General features: G+C 43.4%; 1 protein-coding gene across 2 annotated transcripts in view; it reads left to right on the forward strand.

Moving 5' to 3' along the window:
• tpra1 (transmembrane protein, adipocyte asscociated 1) overlaps positions 1-17,879 on the forward strand; it is a 52,672-nt gene that overhangs the window by 10,823 nt on the left and 23,970 nt on the right. For both annotated transcript variants that reach the window (XM_073072018.1, XM_073072017.1), the window contains exon 2: positions 11,100-11,317. In XM_073072018.1, the coding sequence (XP_072928119.1) occupies positions 11,112-11,317 (206 nt within the window). In that variant the 5' untranslated portion in view covers positions 11,100-11,111. The remainder of the gene's footprint in view (positions 1-11,099; positions 11,318-17,879) is intronic.

Genomic DNA, 17,879 nt, shown 5'->3' on the forward strand with positions numbered 1-17,879 from the left:
TGTTAGAATCCCAAAGCCCCCCCCAGTTCCCCCTCCCATGCATAAGCAGCAGCAAGGCAACGACACCCCCCCCCATCCGCCCCCCCACCAGCATTCCCCACCGAGCACTCAAGCGTGCAGCAAAGCATCAATAAAGACACAGACTTGCAGTACACCAAAGACTACTCGTTCACCCGGTAATTCTACATACCACAGACTCTCTCTCTCTCTCTCTCTCCCCCCCCCCTAATAAGGGTAAAAGAAGTGTCCCCGTTTCACAGCAAGAGGGGAGACATAACAAACAACTCGCTGATTAATGATGTTAAAAGTCTGTTGCGTCGCTTTTACCGAGCTCTGCGCCCTGAGAGTCGGTCCCACACAGGCTCAGGTCTCTGGACACACAACCCATGGCAACTAACCCGCTGCTCCCAATGTTCGGTGTTGCCCCATATGCCTCAGTCTGGGGCACTGGCCTCGTATCAGCCCATCTCCAGAGCCATGAAAATCCAGCATCCTGAAGGTGGCTGGTCTTCCAGGCTGCACCCTTGGCATATCGAAAAGCGGCTGGCTGTGAGGCCCTGAGAGCGGGTCCCATTCCCGCAAAGAACTAAAGTCAGAGTGTAACTCCAGGGCAGGGTCTTCAAAAGAACCTTGTAAGGGAAAAGAAGAGATATCAAAGACAGAAATAGAGCTGTTTCTGAAGATGCAAGCAAAGGAGTCGCCTTTTAGTGCTATCATCACTTCGCTCGCAGATGGATTCCGGACTACAGAGCGCACCTGATTAAAAGCCGCTGGCTCTAATTTTAGAAATAAAATCAATTTTTTACTTGTAAAGGCCGCACCGGATTTTCGGCCGCAGGTGTCCCACGTTGTAATATGAGATATTTACACAGAAAGATATTACACGTGAGGATTTTTTAACTTTTAATTAAATCCATATGGTAACAAAAACAAATACATATTGCAAATGCTTTTTTTCGAACCGTGCCCGTAACGTGGCTACTTTTAAATATACGTTGCGTATACTTCTTTACTGAACAACATTCCAATATCTCCTAACGACTGGTAAAAAATATATATACTGCAGCCTACCAGGAAAAGTTATTGATCGCCTTTAACTTAAAAGCAGCGTTTTCGCTCCGCCGCTCCCCCCCGCCGTCCCGTTTATCGCAAACCGGTATCCCACAAGACGCGGCGAAACCGGGTGTGACGTCATAGCATCCCGCGATGTAGTACAGAAAACAAATATAGTTAAAACTCTTCTAACTTTAACTAGAAAATGAATTACTAAGCGAAAATATTATAAACTAAATAACTGCCATAAAGGCAGCACAATGCTTTTCTTCGAGTGTTTTCCATGTTGATGAGGGTGAGTACAAATGACTGATTTACAATAATTTAATTGTGAAAGTGCGCTTGATTTATCGTACAATTTCATTGGACCTCTGTGAACTACTCATCAATTTTATTGGTCTACTGTTACGAGGCAAAATGTTTTCGGCGGCATGAAAAAAAATAATACATTAGCCGCTCTGTATTAAAGGCCGCGGAGTTCAAAGCTGTTCAAAATGTGGGAAAAAAGTAGCGGCTTAAAATCCGGAATCTACGGTAGTGCCTTTTTCAGAATCAGAATCAGGTTTAATATCACTGTCATGTGTTGTGAAATTTGTTGACTTTGTGGCAGCAGTAGAATTTAATACATACATGACAATAGAAAAAAAAAGAGAATTAGAGTGTATGTGTGTGTGAAGAAGCTGTACCTGAATCACTGAGTGTGAGTCTTCAGGCTTCTGCATCTCCTTCTTGACCATAGGAATGAGAATAAGGCATGACCTGGGTGATGGGGATCCTTAACGATGGACGCTGCCTTTCTGAGGCATGGCTCCTTGAAGATGTCCTGGATATCATGGAGACTAGTGCTTATGATGGAGCTGACACATTTTACAACTCTTTGCAGCGTTCTTCGATCCTGTACGGTAGGACCCCCCTATACCAGATGGTGATGCAGACAGTTAGAATGCTCATCGCAGTACAACTGGAAATTTGTGAGTGTTTTTAGTGACAAAACTCCTAATGAAATATAGCCACTGCCGTGCCTTCTTTGTAACTGCATCGATATGTTGGGTCCAGGTTAGATCCTCAGAGAAGTTGACAGCCAGGAAATTGAAATTATTCACTGAATGCTGTTTTTACCATTTATCTTTTTAAAACTTAAGGGGAGGAACTCTGTGACTTTTGAATGATTTTGATAAGGACACTTTCCAGAAGCATTGTTTTACATCAGGGATAGGGAGCCTATGGCCCGTGGGCCAGATCCAGCCCGCAAGCAAATATTGGGATACTATGCTTATCTGGCCTGCGAGCGATTTTTCCTTATTCTGAGTGTTTCACGCGACCACACTGATGGACATGCAAGGTGTCTTGTTACACCGGATCCAGGTTCCGTTTTGTTCTAAACCAAACACTGGTATATACGAATGACAGGAAGGCAGACCACCTTATTAATATGTATTAGATACTCTCCCTGCACGCACAGGTTTTCAGATGGGATCATTCAAATTTGTAAACAGAAATAGCATCACTGTGTTTTAACAAGAAATCTACGCTAGATATCCAGATATTTACATGAGCTACGATACTTGTTGAATAACTCGCGTTTCGAAATAAAATCGAAGAAAAAAATTCCAGTGGCAATGAATGCAAAACGCAGGAAGGTAGACACTGAGTGCCGAAATTTCCAAGACACTTGGACACTAGATTACTTCTTCATCAAGCAAGCTGGGAAACCAGTTTGTCTCATTTGCCTAGAAAATGTTGCTGTGAAAGAAGGTGGCAAATATCAGGTGACATTACGAATCCCGCCATAGTGGAAATTTTAACAAGTTTACTGGGCAAGCAAGGAAAGATGAAGCAATGAAGTTGAGCAAATGAAGGCTAGTTTCGGAAAACAAACGTCATTTTTTGCCAAGCAAAGCAGTGAAAATGAAGGAAGTACCCATGCCAGCTACAAAGTCTCAAAATGTATTGTTTCAAAAAGTGGACACTGCATCAGAAATTTTTCAAATGGAATTGATTGAGATGCAGTGTGACGACATATTGAGATGGAAATTTCATTCTGAGGATGTGTCAGTGCTTGACTTATGAAGAAAATATATTCATCCAGGTGGGAAGTATCCTAACTTAGTGGACCTTGTAAAAAAGATGGCATCATTGTTTGGCAGCACTTCTCTGTGTGAGCAATTATTTTCAAAAATGAAGCACACCAAGAACCATTTGAGAACAAGATTGACTGATGCCCATCTGGAAAATCTCTTGCTCTTGGCATCAACAAGTCTGACACCCAATATTGAGAAGCTTTCAAGCAACAAACAGCATCAAGTTTCACATTGATTTATTGACAGTTTGCATTAAAATTTTTCTTTTCTATTATACTTAATTTATCACCATGCAATGCTGAAGATGTTCTATAGGTCAGTTGTGGAGAGCGCCCTCTTCTTTATGGTGGCATGTTGGGGAGGCAGCATTAAGAAGAGGGATGCCTCACGTCTTAATAAGCTGGTAAGGAAGGCGGGCTCTGTCGTGGGCACAGAACTGGAGAGTATGACATCGGTAGCAGAGCGAAGGGTGCTGAGTAGGCTACGGTCAATCATGGAAAACCCTGAACATCCACTGCATAGCACCATCCAGAGACAGAGAAGCAGCTTCAGCGGCAGGTTGCTATCGATGCAATGCTCCTCAGACAGGATGAAGAGATCATTACTCCCCAATGCCATTCGGCTTTACAATTCAACCGCCAGGAGTAAGATATGTTAAAGTGCCAGGGTTATGACTGAGCTTAAGTTACCATTCAATGTATTTTAGTAAACTATTTAAGAACTTTTTAAAAGCTATTTATTAATGCTTTTTTTGAGAGGGTGATTTTAGATGCATATCATATTTATACTGAGTTAAGTATTGTATGTAATTAGTTTTTGATACAATAAGTGTATGGGACATTGGAAAAATGTTGAATTTCCCCATGGGGATGAATAAAGTATCTATCTATCTATCTATCTATCTATCTATCTATCTATCTATCTATCTATCTATCTATCTATCATATGTTTTATGTTTAAAGATTCCTCATGTCCTTTTAATAGATTCAAAAGATGCCTTGATTGAAATAAATTGCAACCAAACTGAGTTGTTTGATTACTAATTGGCATCCTTGGTTAAGCACAAATGATTTTCTAGCATGCGTTATTCATTAGTTTGAGGCAAAACATAACTAGATGTATTTAAATGGATAATTCCCATATTTCAAGTTTTTTATGGCATTTATCTGGCCCACCGTCCGCTCATTAATACGCGATCCGGCCCACAGAGGCGAAAAGGTTGCCGACCCCTGCTTTATATCATTGTGTTTTTATGAAATCATAGAGAAGTAGAACACAGAACCAGGTCCTTTGGCCCAATGTGTCCATGTTGGCCAAAATACCCTCCATTTGCTCATGTTTGGTCCATACGGAGAAGCGACATGGAAGGTTGTAACATCAGAACAGTGAATTACTGGTCTTCTGCTCTTGTGGTTGCAGGAGTGACCCCTCTCTTCCTCGATGGAGCCTGTTTGAGATACCGACCTGCTGGGTTGTGGACAGTGGTTTTTGACGAGCTCTCGATCACGGTCTCTTTGGGGGCTTTTGCAGTTGTAAGTTGGGGTGGAGGGGGAGGGTCTGCTTCTGCTACTGCTTGTGCTTCAGAGGGGTGAGGGGGACTTTGGGGTTCTGATGTTTCTATCATTCATTCCGTGGGTTTTCTTGTGGATGTCTGTGAAGAGTAAGAATTTCAGGTTGCATACTGTATTTATTCTCTGATGTTAAATTGAACCATTTGATATCATGCTAAGCAGGGATGCTCAACCTTATTTATGCCATGGACCAATACCATTAGGCAAAGGGTCTGTGGACCCCATGTTGGGAATCCGTGTGTGATTGTAGTGTGATCACTTGAGTTGTGTGTGATGTTCTCTTAAGGGGGTTCTTCCCTTAATGTAGAATGCCTGTGGGTGCCTTTGTTTAACGTGGAGAGGCTGATGCACGGGCGGCCACCACACAGTCCTTGACAAATCGGTGTCAGTGTCCGGTGGCGTGGAATGTAAGATGACTGGGGACCCTTCACTGCTGCAGCCTTCCTCCTCCTTCACTGCTGTTGTGATGTGACACCATCTTCCACCAACTCCACCATTGAGGTCTTAGTTGGGGCACTCTTTGTCTGGAACCTCACCGCCATTGGTGACCCTACCAGGAGCTAAGCTCCAGACAGCATCGCTCTTGGGATCTCAGGAGCTCACAAGCTTCTGCACCACGACGAGGCGATGATCCTCAGAGAAGGTTTCCTACCTGTGCTCCTGTCCAAGTGTCTTTTAAATGTTGTATCTGCCTCAGGCAATTCCTCAGGCAGCTCATTCCATGTATTCAACACCCTTAGAGGATAGGTGGAGTGAGCTGGGGCTTTTTCCCTTTGGAATGAAGGAGAATAAGAGGTAAACACGAGGAAATCTGCAGATGCTGGAAATTCAAGCAACACACACAAAATGCTGGTGGAACGCAGCAGGCCAGGCAGCATCTATAGGAAGAAGCACTGTCGATGTTCCGGGCCGAGACCCTTTGTCAGGTGACTTGATAGAGGTGTAGTAGCTGAGTAGATGCATAAGTTAAGTGGACAACCAGAGACAGTGATTGGGGGAATTATAGGGAATGTGCAGACGTTTTTTTACACAGAGAGGTAGGTGTGTGGAACACACTGCCACAGGTGGTGGTAAAGACAGAACTTTAGAGACATTTAAGAGACTCTTAGATACATGGATGACAGAAAAATGGAGGGCTATGTGGGAGGGGAGGGTTAAACTGATCTTGGAGTAGGTTAAAAGGTCAGTGCAACATCAGCTTTGTGAGGCATTGCCGTTTGAAAGTATCCCTGATGGTGGGGAGGCTTGCACTGGTGATGGAGCTGGCTGAGTTTACTCTGCTGTGTGGTGGCCCATTTGGACTTGTAGGTCTGCATAGGAATGTATTTCCAGTCCAGCTACCCTGCTCTGTTTCTTATGTCACTATGGTCATTATAAATTGTTATTTTGGCATTTCCCAATCAAATGTGGTCGCCTCAATAGCACGTATGCTAAAATTGGAACGATACAAAGAAGGATGCAGCATTGTTGCTGCACAGGGATGGTACGCAAGTGTGATGGTTTACGCATGAGTCAGTCCTCATTAGGGGATCAGAGATGAAGAGGATCAGTAACTTTAAATTCCTTGATGTTAACACATCGTAGGATCTGTTCTAGGACCATCACAAAGAAGGCACAGTAATGCTCTACTTTCTTAGAAGTTTATATAGATTCGCCGTGTTACCAGAAACTTTGACTAACTGCTACAGATACACGGGTGTATCCTGGCTGCTTATATCACGGCCTGGTATAGAAACACCAATGTCCAGGAACAGAAGAGGGTGGACATAGCCCAGTCCATCACAGGCAACACACTCCCCAGCACTACATTAGAGGGAGTGCTGCCACAAGAAAGCAGCATTCATCATTGAAGGCTCCTACCACCCTGTAGCTCTTGCACTCTTCCCACTACTATCATCGGGCAGGAAGTAAAGAAAGGGCCCCACAACTCTAGGCACAGGAACAGTTATTACCCTCCAACTATCAGACTCTTGAACCGGTGTGAATAACTTCATTTACCACAACTCTGAACTGATTCCACAGCATACAGACTTTCAAGGACATTTTACAACTCATGTTCTCAACATTATCTTTTATCTGCACAGTTTGTCTCTTTTGCACATTGGTTGTTTGACATTCTTTGTCTGTTTACGTACAAGTTTTTTGTATATTCTATTGTATTTCCCCCCCTGTAAATGCCTGCAAGAGAACGAGTCTCAAAATGAGTAACATGTATTTACTTTGAACTTTGAGATGATATCTTCGTGTTTCTCAGCGAACGGCACGCTGTCCTGCCCATCGCAGATTTGTCACTTCCTTTTACCCTGTTCAACTTCTCAGTGCTTTGCTTGAGGTAGAATAATAATGTCATGAAGATGTTTTCCACCGTATTCTTTCTCTTTTTTTCTACCTTCTGGAGGAAGTTGCATGAACTTGAAGGCTTGGTTATGCTTATCTTGAATGCTCTTGGAATCTTGGGGCCAGATTGTAATGACCTGTTCTTACAAGTCAGCTGAGGAATGCCACTATAAAGTGTTTTTCACTCGAATTACTGTGTGTGTCAACAAAACCAATGGACCTTGAAGCCTAAAGGATAAACACAGGAGGTTCTGCAGATAGTGGAAATCCAGAGTAACACAAACAGAATACTGGATGAACTCAGCAGGTCAGGCAACATCTATGGAGAGGAATAAAGGATTGATGCTTCAGGCCGAGGCACCTCATCAGCTCTGGATAGGAAGTGGTAACAAGCCAGAATGAGAAATTGGGGGAAGGAGAAGGAGTCCAAGTCGGCTGGTGGAATACGTACACAACGCTGGAAGAACTCAGCAGGTCAGGCAGCATCTGTGAGAAAAGAGTAGCCAACGTTTCAGGCCGAGACCCTTCATCAGGAATGGGGGGGGGGGGGGAAGAGAGGGCCGAAGCCCTGTAATAGAGATAGGGGAGGGGGTAGGGCCCAGAGGCGCCAGGTGGAGAACCAATCAGAGGCAAGATAAAGGGGGGAGGGGATAAGCATGAAAGAACTGTAGAGGTAAAGAAGCAGAAAGTTGAAAGGGGAGAGAGGCAGAGAGGGACCTGGGATAGTGGGAGGGGGAGGGAATTACTGGAAATTGGAGAATTCACTGTTCATACCACCAGGCTGGAGGCTACCCAGATGGTAGATGAGGTGTTGCTTCTCCAAGTTTAGGAGCTGAGAGGTAATGTTACAGCTATATCAGACCCTGTTCAGACCCTGGCATACTGTGCTCAGTTCTGGTCACCTCACTGGGGAAAGGATGTGAAGACCATAGAAAAGGTGCAGAGGAGATTTACAAGGTTGTTGCCTGGATTGGAGAATAAGTTGAGTGAACTTGGCCTTTTCTCCCTGGAACAGCGTAGGATGAGAGGTGACCTGAGAGAGGTGTACAGTTGGCCCTCCTTATCCGTGGATTTTGCATGTGCGGATTCAACCAACCATGGATCGGGAAAACCCAGAAGTTCTCTCTCCAGCACTCATTGTTTGAGCAAGTACAGACTATTTTTTTCTTGTCATTATTCCCTAAACAATACCATATAACAACTATTTACATAGCATTTACATTGTATTCGGTATTATTAGTAATCTAGAAATGACTTATAAGTCCCCGGGTTATGAATGAGTTCCGTTCCTGAGTCCGTCTTTAAGTCGGATTTGAAGTCGGAACAGGTACATCCAGTATTATTTAGCATCAGTTAGTCAAACGTTTTTCTTAGGAAGGTAAAATATGTACTATATACTATGTATATAAAACACTTAAGAAACATATGTATTTCAATAATTAAACCACTGTGTTGCTTAGTAATAATTGTAGCTTTCATCGGGGCAGGGCCTTTCACGTGCTCATTAAAATTGTTCTGATCATTGACCGACGTAGCCTAACGCTTTTCCAATGACCGATGGCGTTTCACCTCTTTCCGATCGCTTTATTACTTCCACCTTATTTTCGATCGTGATCGTGATTATTTTCGTGAACAGAAACACCGCGGATTCAGACCTGCACCGCTGGGTCCTAATGTCCATCGCACTGAACATATTAAATAAAGTCCGGGTTCCGCTGGGTCCTAAAGACCACCGCACTGAGGGACTTGAGCATCTGCGTTTTTAGGTATCTGCGAGGGGTCTCGGAACCAATCCCCCGCGGATAAGGAGGGCCGACTGTATAAGATGATGAAAGGTGTTGATCGTGTGGATAGTTAGAGGCTTTTTCCCAGGTTACCATAAGAGGACACAGGTTTAAGGTGCTGGGGAGTAGGCACAAAGGAGATGTCAGGCGTAAGTTTTTTACACGGAGAGTGGTGAGTGCATGAAATGGGCTGCCTGCGACGGTGGTGGAGGCGGATATAACAGGGTCTTTTCAGAGACTCCTGGATAGGTACATGGAGCTTAGAAAGATAGAGGGCTATAGGTAACCCTGGGTAATTTCTGAAGTCAGTACATGTTTGGCACAGCATTGTGGCCAAAGGGCCTGTATTGTGCTGCAGGTTTTCTATGTTCTAAATGTTGATTGTTTATTTCCCTTCATAGATACCGCCTGACCCGCTGAGTTCCTCCACTATCTTGTGTATATTGCTCATGATTTCCAGCATTTGCAGAATCTTTTATATTTGCGGAGATCACTGAGTACAAGGTTTCTACTCTTCACACCCGAGTAACAGATAAGTGCAGGAATCTGTCCTTCTGCTCCCTGTAAATCATAATACACAGTTCACTCAGTGACCTCTTTACTAAGTACCTCCCATTCCCAATAAAGTGGCCAAATAGTGTATGTTCAAAGGTTCATTTTATTATCAGAGTATATAAGCAGAGTACAATTCTGAGATTTGTCTTCTCCAGATAGCCACAAAATACAGAAAAACCATGCAAGTCATTGAGGTCCTCCCCCACATGAAAAAGAAAGAACATTTGCAACCCCCCCCCCCCGCCTCTTCCTCACACAAAAGCTAACAGATCACCCACCAGGACTCAGCAGCTAAAACATTGAACCTCAGCCCCCACCCCCCTGAGCTCTTCCCACACAAAAAAAAGTGACAATAACATCAAACACCCAAATAAAGTAACGTATCGCTCACTCACCGATCGACAGCAAGAAAGAAAACACAAAAAACTGAAGGAGACCAATAATGAACTACAGTCCACACTGATAATCACATATGTCTCAGAATTTCGAAAACATCCTCCGTCAGCATTGAGGCAAGTAACAGCTCGAACTCAGTCCTTCTGTGGGACCTTCATCCGCTGTGAGGGGGGCTCACGACCTCTGGCCTGACGCAGCCTCTGCATTCACCTTGATGTTTCACTCTTCCTTGACGCTTCGATCGGTGAGAAGTGGAGTCAGTTATGGTCCTGTGCCTTGTCTCTGGTCTCCTGTTGGGACACCTTGTGCTTGTGGGGAATTTTCTTGGGGACAGCAGAGCACTAATGATACTGGCAGTAGTATGTCCATGCTCTCTGCTGCTGTAGCACATCTACTTCAAGGTCTGAGGTGTCGTGCATTCAGAGATGCTCTTCTACACACCAGTGGTGTAACACGTGGTTATTTGAGTTGCAGTTGCCTTCTTGCCATCTTGAACCAGTCTGGCCATTGTCCTTTGACCTCTCTCATTAATAAGGCATTTTCATCCACAGAACTACCACTCACTGGATTTTTTTTTTGGTTTTTTTTGCATCATTTTTTGTAAACTCAAGAAAATTGTTGGAGATCATCAGTTTCTGATTTACTCAAACCGCCCCATCTGACACCAACAATCACTCCATGGTCAAAGTCTCTTAGATCTCATTTCTTTCCCATTCTGACGTTTGGTCTGAACAAAACTGAACCTCTTGACCATGTCTGCCTGCTTTTTATGCATTGATTGGCTGATTCGATATTTGCATTTAGGAACAGGTGTATCTAATAAATTGGCCATTGTGGGAATCTGTCCTTCTGCTCCCTGGAGATTACAGTATATTTCTTTATAGGGATGTATCAATATGCAGTGGGATTAGCAGAATTCTCAGAATCAGAATTAACTCAAAATAAGATATGATAAGATAAGATAAAACTTAATTTATCCTGAAGGAAATCATTGCTGTAAGGTTGCTCAGTCAAAAAAATATACTTTAAAAGGTAAAAATACATAATACAAAATACTGAGGCAGTGGACATGGATTCATTGTCTATTCAGAAATCTATTGATGAAAGGGAAGAAGCTGTTCCTAAAATGTTGAGTGTGTAAGTTCATGCTCCTGTACCTCCTCCTTGGTGACAGCAACAAGAAAAGAGGATGACCTGGGTGATGGGGGTCTTTAATGACAGGTGCCACCTTTTTGAGGCATAGTTCATTGAAGATGTTTCTCTGTACCTGATGGAAAGAATGGAAGCTGATGTTTAAAGAGGTGTTTTGTTTCTTTGGACAGGATTACACTGAAATGACATCCCTCTCATCTACGGTGAGGTTTGTGGTTTACAGTAACTCCACAACCGCTGTGCATAAAAATTCAACAGTGTCTATGGGCACCTCCTCAACAGCTTCAGTGCCTTGGCTAACCTCCTCAGCACCCACTGGCATGGCAGCCAACGTCACCCAGCCACACCAGTGCCTCATAGTGCTCTTCGAGGATATCGGTGAATCAAGGTATGTTTATTTTTCGTAGCCTCTTTCTCTTTGTGGCTGACTAGGTGAGTATTGGGTGAAGGTTGAAGTTGTGTGGGTCTAACTAAATTCAAGGTTCAATATTGTCTAATGTCATTTCCAGTATACAAGTGTAAAAACGATGAGATAATTGTTATTCTGGATCCGGATCACTGGCACCAGCTACCAAGGACATAAATACAGAAAGGGCAGTAACATCGTGAGAGATCCCACCAATTCTGCTTATGGACTGTTTCTCCCACTCCCATCAGGGAGGAGGCTACGTAGCATCCACGCCGGGAACACCAGACTCAAAAACAGTTACTTTCCCCAGGCAGTGAGGTTGATCAACACCTCCACCCACTAACTCCACCACTACTTTATTATTGTCTATCAGACACCTTATGTAAAGCCTAGAGTCACTTTATGGACATATAATAAATCTATGTATGTAAGCTATCTTATGTATTTATATTTATTGATTAAAAAAAATTATTATTGTGTTCTTTATCTTACTAAGTTTTTTTTAGAAGAGTAACAATGATTTTGTTCTCGTTTACATTTGTGTACAGGAAGTGAAATCAAACAATCTTGAATGTACATCGAAACTTACAGTGAAGTGTGATGTTTGTGTCAATGAGCAACACAGTCCAATAATTGTGCTGGGGGCAGCCCACAAGTGTCGCCATGCTTCTGGCATTAGCATAGTGTGCTCACAACTTACTGACCCTATCCCATACAACTTTGGGAGTTTGAAAAGTATTTAAGCTACCTATGTACAATATTTATATTCAATGTGTTTTTTTTAATTATTGCATCCTTTATCTTTTGTGGGTTTTTTTGTTCTGCATCAGATCAGGAGTAACTATTATTTTGTTCCCCATTACACTTAGGTACAGGAAATGACATTAAACAATCTGAATCTTGATGTTGCACAAAAATGAACACAATAAGATAAAGAAAATAATTATTAAAATGGAATAAATATATAAAAATAGCTTATATACATGGATTGATTGTATAAAGTGATGTTGGAGACAGGAGTGTCTGTACTTAAGGTACGATAAGTAGTGCTGGTGAAGGATGTGGAGGGGTGGGTTAGATAACAGGGACAAAATGGACACAGTTGACCAAGTGGTCTCCTGTGCTACATCCAAGAATATTGATTCCGTAAGACCACAAGACGTGGGAGCAAAATTAGGTTATTCAACCCATCGAGTCTTCTCACCATTTGATCATGGCTGATTCATTATCCCTCTCAACCCCCGTTCACCTGCCTTCTCCCAGTAATCTTTGACAACCTTACTAATTACAAACCTAGCTAAATATTTCCAATGACTTGGGAGGGTGAAGAAGAGAGGATGCCCTGGGTGGGTGGAGTCATTCATTCTGTTAGCTGGCAATGTGAGAAAATTATTCCGTGTGCCTTTTTACTACTTTATTGCCTGTCCTGCTACTCTTGATACTTGTGGATACAGAGTCTGAAATCCCTTTGTTCCTGCCCACCACTCCATTCTGTCCAGTTTACTGCAAATTGCATTTTCCCTCTTGTATTGCCATTCGATTTCGCTGATGGTGGCATAATTGCAAATGGTGGAGCTGTTCAATTCAGGAGAACTGGAGGCCGGATACATACACTCTGGACAGTCTCATTAAGGTCCTGGAGCTTTGTTGTGTAGAAACTTCTGAAGGGTTGCAGGAAGCATTTCCCCGTGATAGAGTTGCCAAAAATCAAAGGAAATGGGAAAAGTGGTAAAAGGTTTATGAGTGAACATAGGACTTAGAGCACTACAACCCTTTTGCCCATGATGTGTTATCTTTTTAACATACTCTAAGATCAATCTAATCCTTGCCTCCAACAAAACCCTCCATTTGTAACACGCACAAGATGCTGGAGGATCTCAGCAGGTCAGGCAGGATCTATGAAAATGAACAAACAGTCGACATTTTGGGCCAAGAGCCTTCTTTAGGACTGGAAAGGCAGGGGGAAGATGCCAGAATAAAATGGTGGGAGGAGGGGAAGGAGGATAGCTAGAAAGGGATAGGTAAAGTCAGGTGGGTAGGAAAGATAAAGGTTTGGAGAGGAATGAATCTGATAGGAGAGGAGAGTGGACCATAGGAGAAAGGGAAGGAGGAGGGAACCTTGGGGAGGTGATAGGCAGATGAGAAGAGGTAAAAGGCCAGTGGATTAGAAGAAAAGGGGAGGGGAGGGGGAAGGGTTTTTTTACAGGAAGGAAAAATCAATATTCATGCCATCAATTTGGAGGCTACCCTGAAATGTCCCTAATGTATCTGCCTCTACCACCACCCTGTCAATGCATTCCACACACCCATCATTCTCTGTGTGAAATACCTACCTGACAAAACCCCCCATATTTCCCTCCAATGGCATTAAAATTATGTCTCCTCGTATTTCCCCATGACAGAGTTGTTTAATATCAAAATGAATGTGGTAAGAGATTTAAAAGTGATATGAGAAAGAATTTGTTTCACCCAAATGCAGTGCCTGAAGAGGGAACATGCTCCCACAATGTTTGAGAAGTATATTAAATGTTCAGCTATTAAATCACATGGAAAAGACTACAGTAAGTGTTGGATATAACCTAGTCCTACACAGGCGTATGTAGTTGTTGTTGTGTATACAGTTGTTGTTCGCAAACACAAGGAAATCTGCAGATGCTGGAAATTCAAGCAACACATACAAAATGCTGGTGGAACGCAGCAGGCCAGGCAGCATCTATAGGGAGAAGTACAGTCGACGATTCGGGCCTGCTGCGTTCCACCAGCATTTTGTGTGTGATACAGTTTTCGTTGTCCCTTCTCGTGCCTTGTGGTGCAGCGGGTGGTATTTTTGCCATTTCTGTAGCATTTTGACTGTTTTTACGAGGCCAAGTTGCTCAACCCAGCATGGATGGAAAGCGTGCAAGGAGCTGGCCAGACTTGAACTCGGGATCATTCACCTCGAAGGCCGGTACTGATGGCACTATACCAGCGGCCGGCTATGTGTGCAGTATACAACGTGAAATTGGTACTCTTCACATGATCCATGAAACAAGAAACTCCATAGAATGAATGATGGATACATCGAAGCCCTGAGGCCCACCCCTGCCCCCTCTCTTCACTGAAGCAGCAAGAAAGGCATCGGCCCCTCCCTCCCACCTGTTAGCAACAGCAGAAGCCCCAAAAGAGTCCTTGATCCAGAACCATCAAATACTACTGCCCACAAACCAGCAAGGTATTACTTTGAACTTTAAAGGTACAGAAAGTGATGGGAAAAGGGACGCGGGTAGATGGATAGCAGATAGCTGGTGTGCACTTATTGACTGAATGGCCTTTTTCTGAGTCATGTGACTGAGAAACATGGGAGGCAAGGCTGTGGAAGAACTTGAAAACAAGAATGGAATTCTGAAATTGAGGTTTTTGGTTGTATTCGGTAAAGGAAACACCTGGTCTCTGACTAATCCGATAGTTCAGCAGAAACTTAATCCTAAGGAAATAGCATGAAGACAGCTGCACAAGACCTTTCAATGGCGTCTTCATCTGCTTCAAAATTGAACCTTCTGCCCCCAAGAAGCATTCAAGTGACATTAAGTGCTTCTATGTGGGAAGTTTATCAGAGCACTGATAAGTTGTCTACATAGAAGCATTTAGGGCCACTTTATGATCTTGGTTTTGTATCTGTGTGCCCTGGGGGTGCATTTCCCAATCTGGACGAGCGTGGAACTGGAGGAAAGTTTATAGATTAGGATTATTTGTCACCTGTGCAGTGAAATGCGTCATTTGCATCAGCAGTCGACACAGTCCGAGGATGTGCTGGTGGCAGTCCGTAAGTGTCGCCGTGCTCCGGCGCCAACATAACCTACCCACAGCTTTCTAATCCTGAGCTATGTGTCTTTGGAATTTGGAATATTTGTTCCAGAAAGCAGCAATTTAATAAAACTCTCTGTGTTGCCTGGCGAGCTACTGAATTGCTCTTCATACATTCTCTCTCTAAGTTCAATTCCCTTTAATGGACTTTGGAATTGATTTGTGCTTTTAAAGCCCTGGGGACCAGGGAAAGCACTGCTGAATTGCCTAAAACGCCATGGTAGGTTAGCGGTTAGCACGATGCTTTTACAGCTTGGAGTTCAGAGTTCAATTCCAGCGCCGTCTGTGAGTTTGTATGTTCTACCCACGTGAGCCGCATGAGTTCTTCCTGGATTTGGTCTCCTCCCACAGTCCAAAGATGTACCGGTTATTAGGTGAATTAGTCATTGTAAATTGTCCTGTGATTAGGCGAGGGTTAAATAGGTGGGTTGCTGGGGGGTGCGGCTGTTGGGCTGGAAGGGCCTGTTCTGCTCTGTATCTCTAAATAAATAAATATATAATTCTGCCATGCATGACTTTATTCACTTTCCTTCATAGTCCAGCTTCTTGGCACAGTTTCTGCTTGTAACGCAGAAAGTAAATCGCTTGTTGATGAATGGATGCTTGCTTCTCAGCCTCTGTTTTAATTGTTCGTTTGATCTATGTTCTCCGATCTCTTTTTCCCCCACCGGATCCCTCTGCGCAGCCTCTCCAATTTGTGGCACTCTGAGGGAGCTTATCATCCACTCCTCAAATGGCGTGGACGACTCCCCTCACCACAACACTGAACACAACCTATGCTCTCAGTTTCAAGGACTCCACAATTCATGTTCTCAGTATTATTTATTCATTCAGTTGCTTCTTTGTTTAATTTATGTTTTATATTTGAACAGTTTGTCTTTTGTACATTGGTTGTTTGTCAGTCATTGTTTGCATATAGTTTCCTCAAGGTTGTTATAGCTGGGAGTGGTAATGGGGATAAACTCCCACTACCTATTAAATTATACCAATGGTGTAAACCTTAAATAGTCTCAAACAACCAAGACTAGTTCCTGGCCTTCACGTGTGGCTTAGCTACTAAACCCGGCAGAACCATTTCTACTGATAGGAGAAGGGGCAAAGGCGGGTTACTGGCATCTTAAAACAAGTTGCTTTGGGCAGATGGAGATCATCAACTGAAGGAAAACTCATATCTCAAACCTCCACTGCCATGTGATTATACCCACTCATGGGGAAGGCTTCGGGAGTAAACTCTGAGGAAAAATCTGGAGCCAGAGTCCCTGAGGCAGCCCTACGTTAAGTTCAATGCTGACTGGCAACTCCTGCGATGCCGCTGGTGCCAAATTTTATCAGTCTCTGCCGTTCGTTTGGGTTCATCAGTTGCTTAAAGAGGGGGAGCCTGTTACACGGGAACAGCTCGATCTCCGCATCGCACTGTCCTGGCTCGCGTATCACGTAGACAGCTGGGATGCAATGTCCATGGTCGACCCTGACGAACAGAGGGCCTCAGTTTCTCACTGATTCTATTGTACTTCTTTGTTCCGGGTCAGAAGAGCCTGTTGTGTGCTGTATCTCTAATTAAGTTAGTAAATACGTGATGAATCTCAGGATAGTTTATGGTGACATATACGTACTTTAATAATAATTTACGTTGAACTTTGATCAATGTTCCCCACTCTATCACCGTGGTTTCGTTGCATCCCTCTTCGGGCTGTAGGAGCCATGCATCTGATTACGATGTTTATTATGGTAACTAGTCGCGTGAGTGGGGTGTGGAAAAAGTGGAGGGAATAAGTTATGTGTTCTTGCTTATTTTGTTGCAGCTTGTAGTCTGGGACCACGGAGATCATCTTTGCTGACTACTGAGATAATGCTGAGATACAATAATCCTTAATGGCATTTTTCCTAATTACTAATAAAGGATTGAATAAAGGGTTTGACCTTTGGAGCAATCGTTGGTGTTGTGGGTGTGTCACACACGTATAACAGTCTGTATGTTATACGCGGGCCAGCGTCAACTGTTTTTTAAATTTTGGATTAGTTTTGCCATTACAAGACTTTGCAGGTTGTTGCATTCTGAAGTTGCTCACTGTCCACTCTCCAAATGACTGTCGTTCAGACAGGATCCCGAGCAACAGTGGCTTGATGGCTAACCAAGGGACATCATTTTCTGCCCATACTCCAGTATGTAATTTTCTGACCAAGGGAGTATCACACTCTGATAAGCACTTCGTAATGCAGCTGATTTCCTTTCTTGGGTCCTCTCCAAGATTGAGGGAAGATTTTGGAGTCACAAAAAGTACAGCACAGAAACAGGCCCTTCAGCCCATCTAGTCTGTGAAGAGCCATTTAAACTGTCTACTTCCATCGACCTGCACTCGCACCATAGCCCTCCATACTCCTACCATCCAAGTACTCTTCAGCATTGAAATCGGGTTGACATGCACCACTTGGGCTGGCAGCTCGTTCCGCACTCTCACATCCTAGTATCTTATACTGGAGAAAATCTGGGACCTAATCTCAGCATCAAACTCAAAGCTGAGTTGAGTCATTTGCACAAGTATATGTTTGTACAGATGAAATAAAAAACCTACTTGTAGCAGCATCACATGTACATTCCATGCTGTACTTCTAAATTAAAAAAATACACAGAGCATCAGATACAGAACACTCACTAAAGCATAAATTAACAACATAAACTGTGAAAAATTAGACAAGA

This window comes from Hemitrygon akajei, chromosome 19, assembly GCF_048418815.1.
Source record: "Hemitrygon akajei chromosome 19, sHemAka1.3, whole genome shotgun sequence".
In the NCBI taxonomy this organism is placed as follows: domain Eukaryota; kingdom Metazoa; phylum Chordata; class Chondrichthyes; order Myliobatiformes; family Dasyatidae; genus Hemitrygon; species Hemitrygon akajei.